Raw genomic sequence first — 24169 nt, forward strand, 5'->3', positions numbered from 1 at the left:
TGGTAAACAGTGCTCTACTTATTGTATGTTGGTGGTATTTTGGATACCTCTGGTGTCCCACCTCATAGCCTCTTGGCCCATGTTTGTACCCAAACTGTTGCTGCAGCATCTACCTGCACATGGATGTAATCTGACAGCACTTTCCCTCAGCCCCATCACATATACACAAATCTTTCTCACTTTCTGTCCTGAGGCTTCACGGCTACTCCACATGGGATACCTGCAGCTCAGCACTCTGAGCCTGCGTAAAGCTGGCAGTGAAAGAGAGTTAACATCCCCAGAGGGCAAACCTTGACCAATGGGACGTGGGAGCCAGTGGTTAGTGTTTCCTTGTTCTGTCTGTTGGATGGATAATTCAAAGTCCATCCTTCATAGCTCTTCAGAGGGTCCCCAGCAAGACTGAGTCCCATTTGCCTCCAATAGTGGATTCTCTATCAGTGCTTTTCAAACTTTAATGTATCTACAAAACACTTGGAGGTCTTGTTTAAATGCAGATTCTAATTCAGTAAGTCAAGGGAGGATAGAGAGATTCTGTGTTTCTAACAGGCTCTGGCTAATGCTGATGCCACTTTGAATAGGAGAGAGGGAGAAAATACACTCTTGAATTGGCTCTCCTTCCTTTTGTCCCTGTTGCACTCTTCCAGTGCCTCAGATTCCCGATTATCACTTCTGCATATAAGCCTGTTTCTCAAGCTCAATTTTTAGGCAGAACTCAGGCTAAGAGAAGTAATATTGACCCAGCAATTCTACTTCTAGGAATGTATCTTGTAGACATACTCACATCTATGTGAAATAATGTTATATATAAGGTAAGTCATTATGACATAATAGCAAAACTAGAAACAATGTCAATGTCTTTAAGTAGAGGACTGGTTAAATGACTTGTGATATATCTATATTATGGACTATTACATAGCTATTAAAACATAAAAATATATATACTGGTAAGAAAAATACTTGAGATGTATGCTAAGTATAAAAGGCAAGATACCAGAATACTATGCATACTAATGCCTTCATTTGGATAAAATAAGCAGAAAATTACATATATATTTTGTTTGTATAAGCATAAAATAACTCTGGAAAGATCAAGGAAAAAATAATATCGTAAAATGGATGGTTTGGGAACAGGAAGGAGAGAAAGACTTTCCTAGAATGTCCTTTATACATTTGAAATTTTTAAACTATGTGATTATGTTAACCGTTGAATGAAAATTTAAGTGTTTGGTCTAAAAGTTTTACTTTTTTTTTTTTTTTTAATCTAGAGTACTTTTCTTAAAAGTACTCTAACATTTAATGTTTATCATATATTCAGATGAGTATGGAATAAAATTATATATCATCTATGTTATTTAACTATGTTCATGCTGTAGTTTTCGAAGCTAAATTATGATAATTATACTCTATATGTATGGTTTTTTAAAAATGCTATCGTCAGAGCACATCACATTATATAAATAGTAAGCACTTTGTAGATACCTGCCAAATTTATTTAAATACCTTACATCTGGCTTCCCTACCACAGCAGCGCCTGCAGTAGAACAAATTGAGCTTATTGTCTAAAACTCTTAGTAATTGCACAGTTACTCAGAAAGTCACTGGAGGAGGAAACGACAATGATTCTAAAAAAAAAAGATGAATTATATAAAAGTATGATTGTTTTTTTATTCAAGCAGTGAAAGAATATAATATATTTTTAAAGGATTATTGACTGGGTGCAGTAGTTCACACTTTTAATCCCAGCACTTTGGGAGGCCAGGTGGGAGGATCACTTGAAGCCAAGAGTTCAAGATCAGCCTGGATAACATGACAAGACTCCATCTCTACAAAATATTTTTGGAGCTGGGCATGGTGGCTCATGCCTGTAGTCCCAGCATTTTGGGAGGCTGAGGCGGGTGGATCACTTGAGTCCAGGAGTTTGAGACCAACCTGGCCAGCATGGTGAAACCCCCTCTCTACTAAAAATACAAAAAATTAGCTGGGTGTGGTGGTGCGCACCTGTAATCTCAGGTATTTACATGACTGAGGCACTCCAGCCTGGGTGACAGAGTGAGATCCTGTCTCAAAAAAAATACTTTTTTTTAAATTTAGCTGGGCATGGTGGCATGTACCTATGGTTTCAGCTACTGAGGCAGGAGGATCACTTGAGCTCAGGAGGTTTGAAGCTGCAGTGAGCCATGTTCAAGCCACTACACTCCAGCCTGGGTGACTGAGCAAGACTTGTGTCAAAGAAAAAGAAAAAGAATTATTAGGAAATGGTTAAAATTTTTCATTTTGAAGTTGAAGGATTAAACTTGTTATCTTAGAGGTTAACTGACTCTGTCTCCAATCATGTTAAAAGATATAAACAAGTATTTGGGTGTCTACTATGACCCAGTTTTATACTAGACCCTGAGCATACATTGGTGAGCTAAAACAGAGATAGACAGTTTTACACTCATTGAAACTACAGCCTAGTGAGGGAGACAGACATTAATCAAATCATAATCTTCATGTGTGATTAATTACAAATAAATTAAATGCTCTAACAAAAAGTGACAGATTTTCTTATAGCGTGTATAAAAGGAATCAGATGTTTATATATGGTATCAGGGAAGGTGTAGTTCTTCTGGACCTAAACAGAAACAGAGGGTGTGCAGAGTCCATGTCATGCTGTCCATGTTAGATATTTCAGTCATTTCCAGATTTATCAGTGATTTGTTGCTGTGTAACAAACCACCCCCAAACTAGGTGGCTTAAAATGACTTCTCAGAATTCTGTGAGTTCAGTGGATGATTCTTCTGCTGGTCTTGCCTGTGGCTGCATTCAGCTGGGGGCAGCTGGGGGGCTGGTCCTCCTGCACCAAGTGGTCTTCCTTACCAAGCTTCTTTTGGCCCGGAGGTCCCAAGATTCTCAGAAGGTAAAGACTGAAGCTGCAAGGCTTCTTGAGGCCTAGGCTCTAGAACTTGCATATCATCGCTGTTGGTCAAGGCAAGTGAAAAGGCTAGTAGTCCAGATTCAAGACTAAGGAAGTCAATTCCACCTCTTGGTGGATAGAATTTGTGGCCATGGTTTTCAGTTTACCAGTCCATCAGGTAACTATTTAATAAATACTTATTTACTAAGCATTGTTTTAAGAACTGGAAATCAAACATGAATAAGATATAGTAATATATGCCTTTTTTTTCCTTTTCCTTGGAGTACATGGTATTTCTGCATTGTCATTCCATTTTCCATAGAGATCAATATTTGTGAGTGTTTTTTTCATAGTATAATAATCAATCATTAAATGAATAAAATATAAACAGTAGAGTCTCTTACCTAATTAGAGAAGAGGAAGAAAATCACTGGGGATTATAAGTAATTTTAGCCTTTCCAAATTTGCATAAAGAACATACATTTTATAGTCAGAAAAGAATTAGGGCTATGTTGTTATAGCCGTGCAGTTATGAATGATGCCTATAAGCACAAAAATTAATTTAGCTGTGATAATCTTAGGGAACTCAAGTTTTTCTTTCTAGTTATTTTCACTTTGCTGTCAGGTTTGTTTTAGCTACTTTTTTTTTTTTGAGATGGAGTCTCACTCTGTCACCCAGGCTGGAGTGCAGTGGTGCAATCTTAGCTCACTGCATCCTCCACCTCCTGGGTTCAAGCAGTTCTCCTGCCTCAGCCTCCCGATTAGCTGGGTTTATGGGTGTGCGCCACCATGCTTAGCTAATTTTTGTGTTTTTAGTAGAGATGGGGTTTCTCCATGTTGGCCAGGCCGATCTTGAACTCCTGACCTCAAGTGATCCACCCGCCTCAGCCTCCCAAAGTGCTGGGATTACAGGCCTGAGCCATCGTGCCCGGCCTGTTTTAGCTACCTTTTAAAGGTGGTTTCTTCCTAGCTTAAACTTTACCCTTTTGGATAACTCTGAATGAATGAGTAAATAAACATTCTGTGTAAAATTAATGGCAAAGACATTAGCTATCTGGAATTTTGTTTTTGCAAGAAACATCCCATGACAACAAAAGTATTTGATTTGCTTAGAGAGTTATTTTATGAGCAGTTAGCATCTAACCTTTTCCAATATTTTTTTAAAATCTAAGGATGATAAGAATGCTGCTTTTCTTCTGATGGAAAGTGACAGACTAATCAACAGTTTACCCAGAGTGAAGTGGACAGAAGTGGCGCTAACCATGGCCTCTCAGCTCCAAGAAGAATGTATTGCATTTATTGTAGAAAACTTCTCCAAGATTATTCAGAGTGAAAATTTTGCTCTTCTCTTACAGGTACTATGTCTAAAATTATATCCTATATTTAGTTCCATCTTTGTGTTCTGATTTCAATTATGTAAGAGTTTTAAAATGCAGGTTGCTTTTGATTAAATTAGTGTGATTTAAATAAACTCCATAGCAGATGGCATGTTTACATAGGATTTAAGGCAGTGATAGACAGGATTTTTGGCTCACAAGATAAGAAAGGCGGGAGGGACAGATTTGAGTGCCCTGGAACGGCACAGTGTAATTCTGGCCAACTCTAGCCCTCCCTCAGCATAGCCACATTTTAGAAACCAAAGTCATAAAGATACTGTTTTGGCAAGTAATACAATTATGGCCCATGCAGAATTCTTTCTCTTATTGGGAAGCTACTTTCTCTAAAATTATTTACTGAATAAATAACTCCTATTGTTTATTTCTAGGTTCTGTATTTAGGGCTGTGTTGGCTTTTAAAAACTGTATATATGCATATATGCAGATTTTTTAACAAAAGAAAGGGAAAAGACAAATATGATTTCTGGTTGACTTCATACAGCTAATTATAATGATCTGTTATGCCAGACTTTCACATTTCTTGTGCATTTTACATGTATTCCACTTAAATATTAATTTCTATGTTTTATAGTCACAAGCAATGAGTAGCACAGCTGATCTGTTGGACAAAATTTTAAAAGCAATTGAAGAAAATATCACCACTGAAAATAGTTGCTCTCTTCTTATGGCTCTGGACACATTGATGAACTCTGACAGTACAAAGGAAATGGTACTGAATGTAATGAAATTTATTAAAATAATGCAATATTTGAACTAAGATTTTTTTTTAATGTATGTGCATTTTAAGTGTTGCATTGTTTATTGAAGCTAGGCAGTGGATACCTAGAGGTGGATTAAGGTCTCTACTTTTGTATATGTTTGGAATCTTTTATAATAATAAATTTTAAAAATTCTATTTGTCTCCAAATGGACTTTTTATAAAAGTTCAGAAATTGGCAGTTTGGCTGGGTAATTTTAAATGCAGTGTGATACTTAGCAATATTATTTTCTAGATATATAATGTAAATTTTAGAGTTTTTAATCGTCAGTGTCTTTTATTTTTATAATCTTAATTTTTCTCTTCAAAAAATCATATTTTAAAATAAGGCCAGGAAAAAGCAAAATTAAAATATTTATTTTTGAGTACAATTAATCAGTGGCCATTAATAAGGTAATTGCAAATTATTGGCGTTCTATATTTGTTCAAGAAGAATGGTTTTTTAAATGTATCATGTTTATTACTATTCCATAGAGCATTTGACCTTGCAATGTCATAGTTGATTTGAAAAGGCTGCAGAAGGTATTCATATCAAGGGCATTGGTGTTTTAAAATAACATTTGTTTGAAAAGATGAGATTTAGCTTTGTGTTCATTTATAAAATTTTGTTAATGAGTAAGCCTTCATAAATAACATGTACCCAACGATCTTAAAAATCTAAATGATGACATCATTGATCTAGCTTAGGAGTAAGTAGATTCTGAAAGGAATAATGACTGGTTGCTATGACAATGTGGCTCTCACCAGCTGCTGATTTGTTGCTTGAACACAGGGTTTTACGTGCAAGATCCAGGCTCTGCGTGATAAGCTGTGGATCTTCCTGGTTCAGTCTTTCTATGCTGTTCGTCACACAGAAAGCTGGAAGCTGATGAGCACAGATGATCAACAGAAAATCCAAGCAGGTACGTTAGCCTTGAGATATCTCAATTCTTATGTAATGAGATCTTTGTGACTATAACAGATATTTTGAGGGCATTCTGATAAGTAGAAAGGTTAACATTGTGTGCTTCTGTTGGATAATAGAATGCTAATTGAAACTGGTGCTCATATGTTTAGGTAGTTTTAATACATCATGCTTTTTAGCTGTTCTTAGAAAATGAAACTCATTTCCTTTATATATCAAATTTAATCCTACTATACATTAGCAACAATGTTCTAGGCAAATTTGCTTACAAGCAAATCTCTTGTGAAGAGATTAAAAGTGTGAGAAAATGCAATCTACATAGAACAGAGTATTGAACATACTTTTTCCTCATTTTTAGGTATGTTTTGTCATAAAGCTTTTCTGTCTTTTTCATAAGACACCCTTTCTTGTGGTTTTGCCTAGAATAGATGGCTTTATTTCACAACCGATTGGTTCAGTGATGTGGAGTGTGCTATTGCGGACTGTCCCTCAGGAGCTGCACAGTGGTCTGTGACATTTAATAGGTATCATCTGAGACATTAGCATTAAACAAAAGATGTATATTGCTCAGAACGTGTGTTAAAAATATATCAAAATAAAAATTTGAGGGTGTGGAACTATAAATGGCTTCATGACTGTTTTTGGGTTAAAGCAGGTGCCTTAGAAAAAAATATTGGCATATTCAGTGTGTATACTTTTTAAAACCTTTTAATAGACTAAATTTTATGAAGCGAACATTTTAGTACTGTAAAACATGGAGGCCATGTCTGTTAAAATGCATTTTGAGAATGCATAAATATGTTAAATTCTTTAGTGGTATCATCAGAATAGAATCTGCTTTACATTTTGAGCATTACATGATAGTGTAGCTAGATGTGATATGAAGATTTTCAAAGAAATTCCATTTTTTAAACAAAAATTATGAGAAGAAGGTCTTAGAAATTAGACTTTTTTTTCCTTGTGACTATTTCTTTGCTAATTTTTAAATAATGATTTATTTTTACAACATTTATGTAATGTGAAGTAACAAAATAAGATCAGCATTCCTTCAGTAGGTGTCCTTTCAGCTCTCTTCTGATTGGTAGCAAACTTTGTTTTTCTCTATTTTAGAGGATTTCATAGTTAAGTTGAGCTTCAGTGTTCTTTAATTCTTCAAAGTGCTGATTAAAAATACATGTAAATACACATATTTAAATAAAATGTTATTGGTAATCCAACTAATTGTCAAAAAGGACTTTTCATTCTATTACATTGTAGCAGTGTAATAATAATTTTTTAATCTTAAATAAGTTGAATTACAGTGAGTCCTGACTTATGCATAATTACTTTATTGGGAAACCCAGATAAAGGAATGGTTCTGGGTTGTCTGTTACAACATTTGGTATGTCATAGCTGGGTTACTGACCTTTGGGAGAAATTTTTTATTTTGATTTCTTCCTGTGTATTATTGTGCAGAGTCATTTGCTTACTGCAAATCCGTCCTATAGTGCCATTTTCAGGATCCTGCTTTGTCTTATAGCACATATCCTATAGAATAGAGATCATGGAAGATGCAGATAATTTAATGTATTTTTATTAGCTGATTTAATAAAAATCAAATAATTTTTGGAGATTATATATATTTATTCAAAATATATTTTAAAGCCCAGTAACCTTCAAAAGAAAGACATTTGCTAAACTATATTTGTAGCTCTCATACCGTCATTTTAGCATACATATTTTCCTGACATCATTCAGATTCTTATTTGAAGAGTATAGACATGAGTTCTACGATAAATTCCTATATAAACCTAACATACAAAATGAATTTTTCTTTAATTATAAAAAGAATCTATAGGTTTGAAGATTGTTTCTTGTTTTATTTTCAATAGAACCTTTTTTTCTTTTCTCTTTCCTCCTTCCTCATGATATACCTGCAAAACCAGAAAATATTTTTAGTCAATTTCAATAGTATTTTCACATTTAATATAAACATTTCCTCATATTTAATAGCTTGTAGAATGTTACATTTGCCATAATCTGTAATTTTTTATTTGGAAAACTAAATAAAACCAATTATCTAAAATGTCACAGTTTGAGAAAATTCTGGTGTTTCGTAAATGTATGAATCTTTTCTGTGAGATTATACATTTCTTATTTATTAATTTTATTAACACAAAACGTAGGGGCCAGAGAATAAGGTAGAAAGTGAGATTTTTTTTTAAAAAAATTCTAAAATAAAATAGGGAGTTGTTTTGTATACTAGATTGGTTTCAGGTTTATTAAGTTATTTCCATCAAAATGTAACCTTTTTTCTGCTGACATGCTATTTTTCCTTTACTTCTATGGTAATAACAATGTTCCCTTTAAAAATAAATTGCTGTTTCTTTCTACAGCTGCATTTGACAAAGGTGATGATCGAAGACTTGGCAAAAAGCCTATATTCAGTAGCTCGCAGGTAAACTTTCTAAATTTTCTAGGTCCAAATGAAAAAGATAACAAATGAAGTTTATTATTTTACATTTCAGAATAAGTTTTAAAAATCTATTCATTCATGAAGCTATTTTTTATGGAAAATTTTCCTTTTTCTAAATCAAATGAGCACTTAATAAATGTTTTAAAGCTAATTTTTATATCCAGTTGGCATTGGAAGTATCTACCTTTTTCATTTCCTGGCAGCTAACATATTAGAGTTATTTCAGTCTATTAGAAGTTGTTTAGAACTCTAGACCTAATTCATAATTCAGTGTCTATTTTTCTAATTAGCCTACTTCTTAAAAAAGATTTTAATCTATATAATATATTTTTGGTGTTTCTGAAAAAAGCAGTTATTACTAAGAGTACAACTGTGTTTTACTTTAAAAGTTACTTGGTATACTTATATGAGGTATCTAAAGTAGTTGAACTCTTAGAAGATAATATTGTGGTTGCTGAAAACTAGAGGGAGGGAGAAGAGGGAGTTGTTCAATGAATACAGAGTTTCCATTTTGCAAGATGAAAAAGTTATAGAGATCTTTTGTGCCACAAACTGCATGCAGCTAACATTACTGCACTGTTAGTGAAGTGTATTAAAGAGTACTTAAGTGGGCCGGGCGCGGTGGCTCAAACCTGTAATCCCAGCACTTTGGGAGGCCGAGGCGGGTGGATCATGAGGTCAAGAGATCGAGACCATCCTGGTCAACATGGTGAAACCCCGTCTCTACTAATACAAAAAAGTAGCTGGGCATGGTGGCGCGTGCCTGTAATCCCAGCTACTCAGGAGGCTGAGGCAGGAGAATTGCCTGAACCCAGGAGGCGGAGGTTGCGGTGAGCCGAGATCGCGCCATTGCCCTCCAGCCTGGGTAACAAGAGCGAAACTCCGCCTCAAAAAAAAAAAAAAAAGAGTACTTAAGTGTATTAAATGGTTAAGATGATAGATTTCATGTTTTGTGGTGTGATTTTTTTTCTACACACAAAGTTATTTGTATTTGGTGTTTTCCTTATAACCTGAAGTACATTTTTCTTCTCAAGAATGTTATTAATGATGGTTAGGGTCCCAAGCTAACTTGTAGATATTCACTTAACCAATAATATATTCAAAGTACAAAATTATTCTAACCTTCTCTGTGTGGTACAATGATATTAGCGAGACATACATTGAGAGTTCTAGTTTATAATGCAAGGAACATATTCCCTAGCAGAGTGGAACAGGAAATCCTTTTTTCTTCCTCGTCAGCCAGTTGATAGGAACTAATGTAGCTCCAAGCTGCAACTGAGAGTTCTCATGGCTTGAGAAGGAGGTCAAGCTCCAAGTGTCTTGGATGAGAAACTGAAAGACTGGAGTTTTTGTCAGTTTACCTCAGGATTGTTTCCAAAGTGCGTTTCACAATATACTAGTTCCATCTATCATCAACTATAAGTTGAAGAATTGCTACACACCGTAGCTCCTCTTATAGACCAATGACACATATTGTACCTTGGAAGTGCTGAGAAAAGCTAAAGAACACTTTTGAATTGTTGCATCCAAAATGTCCCCCAATGTTGTAACTATGGAACACCACTACGCTCCCCCTCAACCCTTTTAAAGCATCTTATACAATTCCACAGAACATACTCTAGGAAATAGTGCACTAGGAAATTTTTTTCTATGTGCCAGTTCCCTATTATCCTCATGTTTTTTTGTTGTTTTATTTTTTGTTTTTGTTTTTGTTTTTTGAGACAAAAGTTTTGCTCTTGTTGCCCAGACTGGAGTACAATAGTGTGATCTCAGCTCACTGCAACCTCTGCCTCCCAGCTCAAGCAATTCTCCTGTCTGAGCCTCCTGAGTAGCTGAGATTACAGGCACCTGCCACTAGGCCCGGCTAATCTGTGGTATTTTTAGTAGAGACAGAGTTTCACCATGTTGGCCAGGCCGGTCTCAAACTCCTGACCTCAGGTGATCTGCCCAACCTGGCCTCCCAAAGTGCTGGGATTACAGGTGTGACCCACCATGCCCGGCCTAGCCCCCAGGAATTAGCCTACTTGCCTTCCTTTCCCCTCTTACCAACCAGGCTTTTCCTCCTTCCTTGTCTTACTGCAAAATAGAACAAAGTTTCATTATTTTTCCTTATCCTCCTGACTTTGTGGTTGTCTAAGTCTTTTTTCTGTTAAGAACAATGGGAAAGAATCAGAGTTAAAAGTTTCCCTCAGAAAGACAGTGGTATGCTGAAATGGATGCTGAACATTAAAAGAGTTCAGATTTTGGCTTCACATTTATTATGTGTCATCTGCAAGTCTTAGTTTGCTTATTTATAAAATGGAGTAATAAAACCTAGCAGGATTATTGTGAAAATTAGGTGAAATAATTTATGTGCAATTATCTGGTATGTAATAAGTGCTCAATAAATGCAGAGCGAATAAATGTGTTTTCCAAACAGGGATGAGCTATCTAGGATGTGGGAGAAAGTTAATCAGATTAAGACAGGGAAAAGGTTTGTTTGTTTGTTTTGTTGTGGTGGTTGTTTTCGCCTGCTTCATTTATCCTTCATAGAGAGATTTAAGAAGAATGCTTAGTACCAAAATACTTATGGATAAAATATATGATATCTGGGATTTGCTTCGAAATAAAATGGGGGTAGGTGTGTATAAAACTAAATTGGAATTAATAATGAATTAATAATTTTTAGAGCTGGCTATTAGGTACTTGAGGATTCATTACACTCTTCTATCTTTTTTTATTATGTTTAAATTTTCCCTTTTTTTGAGACAGGGCCTCACTCTCATACAGGCTGGAGTGGAGTGGCACAATCACGGTTCTCTGCAGCCTTGACCTTCTGGGCTCAAGTGATCCTTCCACCTCAGCTTCCTGAATAGCTGGGACTACAGGCCCAAGCTACCACACCTGGCTAATTTTTGTATTTTTTTAAATAGAGGTGGGGTTTTGCCGTGTTGCCCAGGCTGGTCTCAAACTCCTGGGCTCAAGCAATCTGCGCCTGGCCTATTGTGACATTTTTCAAGGCGTACAGCTACCCCATATACTATACAGATTTCATCTGTAACACGATACTTCAAGATGCATAAATTTGAGGATAGAATAAATTAAGTAGATTCAGTGTTAAGGTGGGAAGGAGTTCTAAAAGCAGGAGTCAGCCTGGTTTTAGGTATTAAAAATAGAGAAATGTTATTTTTTGAGCTAAGATTTGAGCAAGAAAACAACAAATGAGGACCAAGCCTACTTGAACTTTTTAAATGTTAGAATCCTGGAAGACTGCTGTGAATAGGACCAATCTCTACCCTGTGGACAGGCATAAGGTGAGACCTAAAGATGTTAGTAACTTCTGCAATGTCCCAGGTTGGTTAGAGGCAAAACTAGGACAAGAATCTAGTGGTTACTTTATCACCATGCTTTGCTTTTTTCTAAATTTAACCAAGTTACTTATTGTGCATTTGCGTGCACACCTATTCACATGTTATTTTATCTTTGACAACTTTTAATGTAATTGGAAGCTTTTCATATTTAGAAATAGACCTTAAGCTGCATATCAAAATATGCAATATATGCCCAGTTTGAACAACATTGAGCACGTTTGTTTTTTGTTGTTATCGTTGTTCGTTTGTTTTGTTTTTTGAGTGTCCAATATGTGACATGGTGCTCAGGGGTTTTGATACAAAAGATGAAGAGTGCACAGGCTCTGCCTCAGACTTCTACAATCTCATACATCTTCCAAAGGGGGGAAAAAGCATTTCCATACTTACATAAAGAATGACAATATGATCTTAAAATATTATTCTAGAATTTCTACCAACTTAAATATTTTTTGTTCCCTCTCATATCAAGGTTGATTCTAAGGAAAATGATGAAGTAGGTATGTTTATCTTCAGTGCCATTTTCTTTGTCCCTTTTTAGCCTGTTTCAGCTATTTTTAGGATCCCTTTTCCTTCACTTCCTACAGCCAGCCAGTACTTTACTAGTATCTTATTCTTCCGAAAACCAAGCTTTGCAGATGCAGTGTGCTGTGCTTCCTAGGAGCCTTTATAAAAATTTTTTTTAAAATAAGGACTCCAAGAAGTATTCTTCCCATAGAGGATTAAGTCTTTAATAATAAAATATCTGGCATTTGGAATAGAGTTGAAGGGAGATGTTTTAATGAAAATCTTTATAATGTCCCTCAAATTATGCCATATAGATGACTTCTGTGTGAGGTTAAATCATGAGCTCAAGTCCTCGTCCCATCCCTAACCAGCATGAGACTGTGGGTAAATCACATACCTTCTTTAATCCCCAATTTCTTGTCTAAGACATGGAAACAGCCACGCTATTTCATGGGACTGTTGTGAGGATTAAGTGAGATGATGTATATAAAAGATGTAGCATGAAACATGGGAGTAAGCCTTCCAAAAAAATGTTGGATATTATCATTCCTCAAGGCAACCTGAATCTTTAGATATTAATCTCTAACAAAACTTCATAAATTAAAAAAAAATTCTTTTATTTATTGATTTACTTACTTTAATAGAATAGTATGCCTTTAAAATAAGCACTGTATGCTGTACTTCAGATTTGATTAAGGATATCTGAGACATAAAGTTTTGATCCAAATGGTCAAAGACAATTCAGGCTTTGACCTTGAATCAGAATGTGATCTTTCCATTTTTTTTCTTCTTAGAAAGACTGGCTTTCAGAAACATAAAGTATTATATGTTAAAGACTTCAGTCAAATTACAAAGTATTTTTTTTCTTCTTTATAGCAAAGGAAACAAGTTTCTGACTCTGGTGTCATAAAAACCAAATCTTGGAGGGGAAATAACAAAAAAGAGTGTTGGAGTTATCGCCCTACTAATAAAAAGATGAAATCCGATGGATTAGCAGCATCTGGACATTCGTCAAGTACCAATAGAAACAGTATAAATAAAACGCTGAAGCAAGATGATGTAAAGGAAAAGAATGGTACAAAAATTGCATCTAAGATTACAAAAGAACTAAAAACTGGAGGAAGAAATGTTTCTGGAAAGCACAAAACTATAATAAAATCCAAAACAGAAAACTGTGATGATACGCGGTTGGAAAACATATCACCTATACAAGCTGTGGAAAGATCAACAGCAGCAGCACCTAGACAGAAGAATTTACTAAATGGAAAAGGAGTGAGAAATCAGGAAGGGCAGATTACAGGTGCCAGACCCAAGGTACTCACGGGAAACTTGAATGTGCAAGCCAAAGCAAAGCCTTCGAAGAAAGCTACAGGGAAAGATTCTCCACGCCTCAGCATCGCAGGACCCTCCAGCAGATCCACAGATTCAAGCATGGAATTCTCAGTTTCCACTGAATGTCTGGATGAACCAAAAGAAAATGGATCAATAGGAGAAGATAAGCCTTCTGGACATAAACTACCCTTTTGTGATTCTCCAGGACAGATGGCGAAAAGCAGTGTAGATAGTGTCAAAAATTCCACTGTAGGTGGGTTTTAGCAGTCATTTTTAATGTCTCCTGACAGTTAAAGTTCCTTTTAAATAAAAAAGACCTAAACTTGTATTTGGGCTTTTATTTAGTTTCAAATGCCTACAGAATACTTATTTATATGTATTTATGCAAACCGAGACAAAATGTAGTCCTTCCCACTTTAACATTTTATTTTGTTTATAGTGTCTAAGCAGTAAACTTATACACATTTGTTACATATTTATTGTATTCTATCTCATGACTCACTTGTTCTTAATTTATAGCCATAAAATCTCGACCTATTTCAAGAGTTACCAATGGAACTTCCAATAAAAAAAGTGTTCATGAACAAGACGCTAATATAAATAACAGGTAGGTCTTCATTCAGTATTTTACCTGTTAGCTTTCTCTCAAAGTTAATTATATACTAACTGCTTGCTAAATATTTTTAAAATATCTTTTTGTTTAAAAAATTTAACGTATTTACACAGTAGTTTAACACAGTTTTTTATTTATTAAAAGAAATTAGTATATACAAAATGATAATTGAGGTACAATATTTAAAATAATATCTTAATGTATATATCATGGCATATGATTATACATTGCTTTATTATACTTGATCTACAATTTTATAAACTTAAAAGACTTATGAGCATATGATTTTTCTATTTTCAGAAGAGGTATATTTTTTATTTCTTGAAAAAAAACTCAGGTATTGGTCTTTTAAAAAGTTCATGTTTTGGAATCTCAGTGTAATACTGAATGCAAATAATTTTTCTTAGTGTACTAAAGAAAGTCAGTGGAAAAGGATGTAGTGAGCCAGTACCACAGGCGGTTTTGAAGAAAAGAGGAGCTAGCGATGGATGTGCTGCAGCTCAGCAGAGGACAAAGAGTACCCCATCTAATCTTGCTGCTAAAACTCAAGGTAAAGCTGAAATAGTACTGGATATCTTGAATATTATTTCCTTGACTAGATAAGCCAGACTCTGATTTGGAAATTCAGTAGAATATAAGCAAAATATGATTTTACTCATGCTGTATTTGTTTCACACTATAGGGATGAGATTGTATACTTTTTTTACTCATGCTGTATTTGTTTCACACTATAGGGATGGGATTGTATACTTTTACTTTTCAGACAGGTGTTTTGGGGTGTAGGTTTCGTTTTGTTGTTGTTTTGTTGTTGTTATTGTTGAGTCAGGGTCTTGCTCTGTCACCCAGGCTGGAGAACAGTGGCATGATCACACTGTGATCCTCCTTCCTCTGCCTGCCAAAGTGCTGGAATTACAGGCATGAGCCAACACACCTGGCCTCTGTTTGGTTTTTATTGTCTTTTGTGAGAGAAATAATTAAGGGAGTCACTAGTTTATCTGCATTTCTGGTCCTTTTAAATATTTTGCCCATGTTTCTTGAAAGTTCCACTGATAATTATAGGAATTCCATTTGTAAAACTGGCACTGAAGAGCTATTTAAAAAATAATATTGCAGGCTGGGCATGGTGGCTCACACCTGTAATCCCAGCACTTTGGGTGGCTGAGGTGGGTAGATCACCAGAGGTTAGGAGTTCAAGACCAGCCTGACCAATATGGTGAAACCCCATCTCTGCTGAAAGCCAGGATTGATGGTATGCGCCTGTAGTCCCAGCTACTTGGGAGGCTGAGACAGGAGAATTGCTTGAACCTTGGTGACAGAGGTTGCAGTGAGCCGACATTGTGCCACTGCATTCCAGGCTGGGTAACAGTGAGACTCCATCTCAAAAAAAAAAAAAAGCAATAGTTCAGTCTAAACAATTGTAACACATACGGAGGAAGAATTTCCTCTCCAGAATCTGTGTGAGCTCATTGTTTTTCAGTGTTCTGAAAAGGAAAAGAGTACTGATCAGATGCATAATTTGCTAACATAATAACTGATTTTCAAAATTGGTTTTATGCACTAAGCATTCACGTACGTAAGAGCAGTTTGTAAAATCCTAAGAACAATTTTGATTTAGATTATGAATTAATACTGAAAATCAAAAATAAGGCAGAGAAAACATTTTCGTATCCTAGTCATAGCTAAATATTAAACATTTCAAAATATTTGATAATTCTGTTTGACAGATTTGAATGTCCAAAATATCATCTTTAAGACTTCCACCAGTGTAAACAAATGGATTCCCCAAATTAATCGCCTTCTTTCCAGTCAGCAGTTTTAGTTTCCAAGGAGATCCAAGTTGTTAACCCTAATGAGCTACAGCAATGATAATCTGGTAATGACAAGTAAATTGGTTTTATTCATATTTGAAGAAAACAACTGCAACAGTAGTAACAGTTCTTTTTATATTTAGCTTGATTCTCCTTTTCAGCTATGTAGAACACGGTATTTTTTTTTCTTTCAAAACTTCAAAGGGAAGACCTTTCTTGCTCCTTTGATAAAAGAAAATCCGATTTTTTCACTCTCATATTTTTTTTGCAAATCCAGTTTTGGCATATGAATCAAGTCTCTTTACTTGAGGAAGACAGATCCTATTTTAGTAATTTTTACTAGGACCCTGGAGTAGTCCCTCTATATTTTTAATTGAAAAGTATTTTTTAATTTTATCATGTAACTGATTCCTAATCTGTACTTGTTGATTTGATCACAGACCCTTCCATTGTGTTCTTGATTTTATTTTTTCTGAAGTAATTTTAAAACAAATATTAAATTTTACTCACAAATTGGAGGTGATATTGTATTTCTGAATATACCCTCTTAACTTTTGTTAGGATCCCTAGGAGAGTCACCAAACTCAGTAAAGTCTTCAGTCTCTCCAAGGAAGTCTGATGAAAATATGGCAAAGTTGGACCACAGTACAACTACAGAAAAACAAGCACCTAAGAGAAAAATGGTCAAGCAGGTACACACAGCTTTGCCCAAGGTTAACGCAAAAATAGTGGCAATGCCTAAAAATCTAAATCAGTCAAAGAAAGTTGAAACTTTGAATAATAAAGATTTAAAACAGAAAATGCTTCCTGGGCAGGTTATATCAAAAACTCAGCCTTCCTCTCAAAGACCTTTAAAAAGTGAAATATCTGTTGTCCAGAAAAGTATGTTTCATGATGTGCGTGCTAATAACAACAAGGACAGTGTTTCTGAACAGAAGCCTCACCAGTCTCTCATTAATCTTGCATCTGAAATCAGTGATGCAGAAGCATTCGAGTCATCCTGCAGGCCTGACCCACAAAAGCCATTAAATGATCGAGGAAAAGAAAAGCTGGTGTTAGAATGCCAAAACATTTCAAAGCTGGATAAATCATTAAAACATGAACTGGAATCAAAACAGATTTGTTTAGATAAAAGTGAAACAAAATTTCCCAATCACAAAGAAACAGAGCATTGCAATGCAGCTAATATATGTTATCATTCTGATGGGAGTGATAATGTAAATTCAAAATTTTATAGCACCAGAGCCCTAAAATACATTGTTTCAAATCCAAATGAAAACTCCTTGAACTCTAATCCGTTTTGTGATTTAGACTCAACAAATGCAAAGCAAATCCATTTGATATCAGATAGGGAGAACCAAGTAGGGAGAAACGATACAAGCAAACAATCAGGTATTAAATATGTTGAAGATGTTTCACTATGTGTTCCGGAAAGGACAAATGGTACCTTAAATTCTGCTCAAGAAGACAACAAATCTAAAGTTCCTGTGGAAGGACTGACAATTCCTAGTAAGTTATCTGATGACTCTGCTATGGATGAAGATAAGCATGCTACAGCAGACTCCGATGTTTCCTCCAAGTGCTTTTTGGGACAGCAATCAGGAAAAAATTCTCCTAAAAATATGGAAACATCAGAATCTCCAGAGAGCCATGAAACTCCAGAAACTCCATTTGTGGGTCACTGGAATTTGAGTGCTGGTGTTCTGCATCCGAGAGAGAGTCCTGAATCTGACACTGGCAGTGCTACCACATCCTCCGATGACATAAAGCCCAGATCTGAAGACTATGATGCTGGAGGGTCTCAGGATGATGATGGGTCAAATGACAGAGGTATCTCTAAATGTGGCACTATGTTGTGCCATGATTTTCTTGGAAGAAGTAGCAGTGATACCAGTACTCCTGAAGAATTAAAAATTTATGACAGTAATTTAAGAATTGAAGTAAAAATGAAAAAGCAAAGTAGTAATGATCATTTCCAAGTTAACTCAACAAGTGATGATGAAATCCCTAGGAAAAGGCCAGAAGTTTGGTCTCGATCTGCAATAGTTCACCCTAGGGAAAAAGAAAATATTCCACGAGGCAGCGTCCAGTTTGCTCAGGAAATAGATCAGGTATCTTCTTCAGCAGATGAAACAGAAGATGAAAGATCTGAAGCTGAAAATGTCGCAGAAAATTTCCCTATATCTAAAGCAACTCCTCAGCAGTTTCAGGGAATTATTAATTTAGCTTTTGAAGATGCAACTGAAAATGAAAGTCGTGAGTTTTCTGCAAATAAAAGGTTTAAAAGGTCAGTTTTACTTTCAGTCGATGAATGTGAAGAGCTGGGATCTGATGAAGGAGAAGTCCATACTCCCTTTCAGCCTTCTATAGATTCTTTTTCACCTTCTGATGTTTTTGATGGCATTTCTCATGAAACTCATGGAAGGACCTGCTATTCCAGATTCTCACAAGAAAGTGAAGATAATATTTTAGAATGTAAACAAAATAAAGGCAATAGTGTATGTAAAAATGAAAGTACTCTCTTGGATCTTAGTAGCATTGATTCTTCAAGAAAAGATAAACAGAGTGTTTCAGCCACAGAAAAAAAGAACACAATAGACGTCCTATCCAGAAGAGGCAGACAGCTTCCTCCAGAAGATAAAAAAGTAAACAATGGAAGCAATGTGGATAATGACATTCAGCGACGCTGCAAATTCTTGGATAGTGATGTAAAATCTCAAGAAAGACCGTGTCATTTGGAGCTTCATCAAAGAGAACCCAATTCTGACATACCAAAGACCAACTCTACAAAATCCTTAGACTCCTTTTGGAGTCAAGTTCAGTCTCAGGAAGGTCCAATGAAAGAGAGCCATTCTACAACTACTGAAAAAGCTAATATTGCTTTATCTGCAGGTAATGTACAGAAATAGAAATGCTAAATGCATAACAAAATAAGTTTATAAAATTTTAAAGTTGTTTGAAGCCCTGAATGTTATATTTTAGTCAGATAGAATAATTACTTAAGCAACAGATTAAAATTTTAAATGAAAAATTTCTTAATATGAAAATTAGCTATTCATTCTTTATTGTTCACTTAAAATCCTAATGAAGAAGTAATATCTAGTAAAAATTTTGATTCTTTATTAGATAGAGGTAACCTACTAAGAGATTTTACATGAAATAATAAAAATAAAAGCTTAGTTTGCTGCTATTTAGTTATTTATGTATAATTTAACACAAGAATTCTTGACTATTAGAAATTTTATTATACATTGGGTATGATTTATAGACTTGATAGTATATAAGAGGCCTGTGCAATAACTCTGGTAATATGTAACTAAAAGCACTGAACTATTTTAACAACTAGATTGATTATTACAATTTATATACATTTTACAGAGATTAAAATTTTCAGGATCTCTCTATTCTAAAATTTTCAAATAAAAAGATAAATTTCCTAAAAGAGATTATATTTAGAAGCAATGATAATATATGAAAAAAGCCCAGGCTTATTTCATATTGTTTAGATGATTTTCTGTCTAATTGTTTTGTGTTTTTGTCTTCCTTATAGTAACTCAGACTAATGACCCACTTTTAAAATATGCAATAGTGGGTAACTGAGTAGCTATTGTGTATCATAACTAAGAAAACAGTAGTTTCCTGTTCAGCAAAATCGGAAGAATAAGGAGGTCTTGAAAGTTGGGCTTTTTTGTTTGTTTGTCCTTGCTCGCATCTTCCTTTGCATGTGCAATATACAAATAAGCCTTTAGGTAAAATGTATTTATCCCCCTTTTGCAATGGACTTACCCTAAAAGTCATCAAAACAGTATCTTTTTTTTTTTAATTTTCTTCTATTGTAGTGAATTAGATACATGTGCACATTCTATGTTTATGTTTAAATCATGTTTTCTGTATCACAAGTCTTCAAATTAAAGTATGGAGAATTATTGTTAGTTGCCTATGTTGATTTTGCTGCTAAACGTTACCCTTGAATTTTTAACACAGAAAAATAAATGCCTCAAAAATCTTGTCAATTTTGTATAAATGTTATTTTTCCCATTCTGTGTGTTCTTTTTTTTTTTTTTTGGACTATCACTGTTAGATTGTGTTAATATTCTACAAAACTCTGAAGGGTACCAACATGTGCAATTTTTACATTGTGTAGTATTATGAATTATTTCAGGAGACATAGATGATTGTGACACACTGGCACAAACCTGCATGTATGACCATCGGCCTTCAAAAACCCTCTCTCCAATATATGAGATGGATGTAATAGAAGTACTTGAGCAGAAAGTGGAATCAGAAACACATGTTACAGATACGGATTTTGAAGATGACCAACATTTTGCAAAACAAGATTGGACACTGCTAAAGCAACTGCTGTCTGAACAGGATTCAAACTTAGATGTTACAAATTCCGTTCCTGAAGACTTAAATTTAGCACAGTATCTAATCAATCAGACACTACTTTTAGCACGAGACAGCTCAAAACCTCAGGGTATAGCACATATTGACACTTTGAACAGATGGAGTGAACTAACATCTCCACTTGATTCCTCAGCGAGCATCACTATGGCTAGTTTTTCCTCTGAAGATTGTTCACCTCAAGGGGAGTGGACAATTCTGGAACTGGAAACTCAGCATTAAGTGTTAACATTTTGGAAGAATTTAAACTATGCCACTCCTTTATTTTTTTGATGCCTATATTATATCCAAATGGTAATTGCATTACCTGGATATAAACTTTCCTTAATATTAAGTCTTTCCAATTTAATGAGGTCAACATAGTTTATTAATATATCACATATAGAAAAATGGTTTTCTAAAGTTTTCGAGCATGTTTTCTATAATTATTTGATAAATTAGAAGACTTGTAAGGAAACCCTTGCGTCAGTTTTCCTTTCCTAACTAATCATTTGTGCACTTGTTCATTATTCAGGAATTTAAAGTGTGAATGCACAAGTAGATCAGTCCCTTTACTTTTTGCTCTGCATATGGTAACATAGTAACTTAACAATAAAAAACTTACTGTGCTTGTGTCCATTCATGTAGCATTTTCTGTGAATAACATTCAAACTCACATTCAGGTGATTGAGGCTGATAGCTGAGTGTTGGGAAAAAACTTTCCCAACAATTCAGGTTCAGGAAATTCTGAAGCAAGTGCATCTCAAATTTCAGCTACATCATGACTAAAACAAGAGAAATGGAATTTCCTGTCTCTCTCTTTTGGGGAGAGACAGGAAATATCTTTTTGGGGTATATCCAGAGAAGGGAATCTGCCCTTGTTCAAAAGCATCCATGTTAGGGATATGTTGGAACTGCACCTGCAATAAGCCAGCACTAATTATAAACTTGAAAATGAGTATATGAGGCAATTGAGTTAAATTGTGTGTATGTGTATGTATGTGCACACACACTCATGTTTGCTTTCTTGGTGTGTCAGTATATGCCAGTTGCTTATTTCCTTGATCAGATTGCCTTTCAGTCTGTAATTTTGGTAGTAAGTCAAAGATAAAAAACCTTTTCTATAAAATGCTACTTGGGTAACATTGTAGTGAGTACTTGGGTACTTTTGATATTGGAATATTGATATTGCCTGTACAATTATGGGGTTTCATAAATAAGCCTCAAAGCTTTGTGACTCATAATTCTCTGAAATATGTCAGAAGTTAAGAAAATAGTTTAGAATCCCTTTTCTAAATTAGTAAGTCTTCAACAAATAACAATAGAGAGAATCTATAACTGTATTGAATACCAAGTCATTAATGCACAATAATTTGTTCTAATATAATTATGTTAAGGTTAGCTGCTCACCTATTATACCGTAAATTTGCTATGCCTTTTTTTTTAATTAGAAGCTGTGAAGAGGGGCACAAGAAATAATTATTAACTAATTCAAAGTCAAGAAACAGGCTCTGGATTTCGGCACGTGCGTGTAAAGAAAATAAGACTTGTAAGACTTGATTTCTGCCCAAAAAAAAAAAAGTTTCTAATAAGAGGATATGGGGGAATCACGTAAGAAAAAGTTCAAAATACAGTATTATAAAAACTTTGTAATTTAGAGCTGGATGAGAATTTTGTTTTATGTCTTCAAATTCCAAAGATGGGCTCTGATGCCCAGAGGAATTAAGAGCTTGCCCAAGATCCCACAGCTAATTTGTGGGCTAGGATTCAATATCTGTAGCCCTATTCAATATGTGTAGCCCACAGTGATACCACTTTGGTATTTCTACCACACAACACACTTTTTCTCACAAACATGAAATCAAATACATTTACAGATAGTTTGCAGTGCAAGATAGTTTGCAGTATAAAGAAATACTATAAAGACAGCACAAATTCCCAAAACACTTTTTTTCTCCAAATGTGAAACTGTTTTAAGTGTTACTTTCAATAAACTTCTTCAGAAGTTCACAAATTTATAATTGAAACTTAATTTCTTTTCCCAGTTTTAAGGTTTTAAAATCTTCTTAAACTGCTAAACGTTAAAATCTATTCAGTTTCACATCACATCTGCAAGTAGATAACTAGGAAGCCATTTTGCTTACATAGTAACCGCTCAGAGAATTTCAGGACATACTGTGTTTTCATAGCATGCTCTTTTGTGAACCACACATCTACCAGTCTGTTTGCTATGGGACTCTGTACTAGTGCTTCATCATTTAACAAACAAATTGAAAAAGAATTACTGACATTCATTTAGCACTTACCACATGTTAGATTCTATGCTAAGTGCTTTAAATATGCATTAACACATTTAATTCTTTGATATATGTCTTCTTATTTTATATATGAGGAAACTAATGTAGAATCCTTTCCCTGGATGAACTACCATTTTAGAAGAAACCAAAGGAGAAAACAACACACTACACTATTGTTTAGTAAGATAACAGCTGTATATAGTCAGATGTATGGGGGCCCAGAAGGAGAAGCTATCACGGCTTGTCAGGAAGAGCTTAGAGAAAGCTGCTTAGGGCAAGTAATAGTCTGTGACTGCTTCAGAATTTCTAGGGAGGAGTTTAGCTGCAATCTAGTTGGAAGTGTAGGCCAAGGGGCTTGTCTTGAAGATGCACTTGCATAGCAAGTACTTTGCTTTCACTTAGTATGTTGCAGATAATAAAAATATGTTTTTAAAGATGCTTTTTGTACATAGTCTACATGAGATTGCAAAGCTCCATCCATGTGAAATATTTTATTTTGATTTGGGTTGCTTAGAGAGGACTGATGAGGTTTATGGAAAGGGTGTAAAGCCCCATCATACCATTTTTTGGTGAAACCAGGTAGCATCTGATGCTGGCTTTCAAGGGTGAATAGGAATTTGGTGATAGGGTAGTCTAGATATGGCAGTACATTAAGGAACAGTGGCCAGGGTGGGTATTGAGGATAGGGAGGAAGAATAGCAGGAGTTAGGGCTGAAGAGTTGAGCTGGCGCTGGGTTCTGAAAGTTGCTGCTCTAAATGCAGTCTTTAAAGTGTTTAAGCCTTGGATTTGGTGGGTATTATGTCTCCCTTATTATGCATTCATTTATTTAGTTTAACTCTTAGTACAATGTATTTCCACATTCTTGGGAAATAACCACCTACAACTCACAATGAGTAATAATAAAGTTGTTTTTTAAGTAGTTAGGTAACATAACCAGGTGTGTTTTAGAAAAATAACCAGCAGTAATGAAGATGGCCAAGTATGGAGAAGTGCCCAAACCTGTCGGGATGCAATTATGATAGTTTTGTTGACCTTAGAAATAGGGAATGAGAAGGATTTGGTAATAGAGACATTAGGCAGGTTGAGACTGTAGAACTTGGTGAATGATTACATGGTGTCAGAAGATGGAAAGGAATTTTTAAATTGCTATCAGAGGCTGAACACGTGGCTTACACCTGTAATCCCAGCACTTTGGGAGGCTGAGGCAGGTGGATTGCTTGAGCCCAGGAGTTTAAGACCAACCTGGGCAACATGGCAAAACCTATCTCTAAAAAAAATTTTTTTAATTAGCTGGGCATGGTGACACATGCCTATAGTCCTAGTTACTCAGAAGGCTGAGGCAGGAGGATCACTTGAATCCAGGAGTTAGAGACTGCAGTGAGCTGTGATTGCACCACTGCTCTCCAACCTGGGCAATAGAGTGACTCTCTCTCAAAGAAAGAAATCAATTGCTATCAGAAATAACATTC

General features: G+C 35.2%; 1 protein-coding gene across 7 annotated transcripts in view; it reads left to right on the forward strand.

The window, feature by feature from the left end:
• Window positions 1-21041, forward strand: part of BTBD8 (BTB domain containing 8) — a 116432-nt gene extending 95391 nt beyond the window's left edge. For 6 of the 7 annotated variants that reach the window (XM_064371138.1, XM_064371140.1, XM_064371141.1 and 3 more), the window contains 9 exons: window positions 4069-4251; window positions 4865-5011; window positions 5823-5952; window positions 8330-8391; window positions 13140-13848; window positions 14115-14202; window positions 14616-14758; window positions 16578-18908; window positions 20179-21041. In XM_064371138.1, coding sequence (XP_064227208.1) covers window positions 4069-4251; window positions 4865-5011; window positions 5823-5952; window positions 8330-8391; window positions 13140-13848; window positions 14115-14202; window positions 14616-14758; window positions 16578-18908; window positions 20179-20645 — 4260 coding nt within the window. In that variant the 3' untranslated portion in view covers window positions 20646-21041. The remainder of the gene's footprint in view (window positions 1-4068; window positions 4252-4864; window positions 5012-5822; window positions 5953-8329; window positions 8392-13139; window positions 13849-14114; window positions 14203-14615; window positions 14759-16577; window positions 18909-20178) is intronic. The other variant, XM_064371139.1, reaches the window with a different exon arrangement.
• The last annotated feature ends 3128 nt before the right edge of the window (window positions 21042-24169 follow it).

Source organism: Aotus nancymaae, unplaced genomic scaffold (genome assembly GCF_030222135.1).
Source record: "Aotus nancymaae isolate 86718 unplaced genomic scaffold, 86718_ANA_hifiasm-v0.15.2.pri h1tg000122l, whole genome shotgun sequence".
In the NCBI taxonomy this organism is placed as follows: domain Eukaryota; kingdom Metazoa; phylum Chordata; class Mammalia; order Primates; family Aotidae; genus Aotus; species Aotus nancymaae.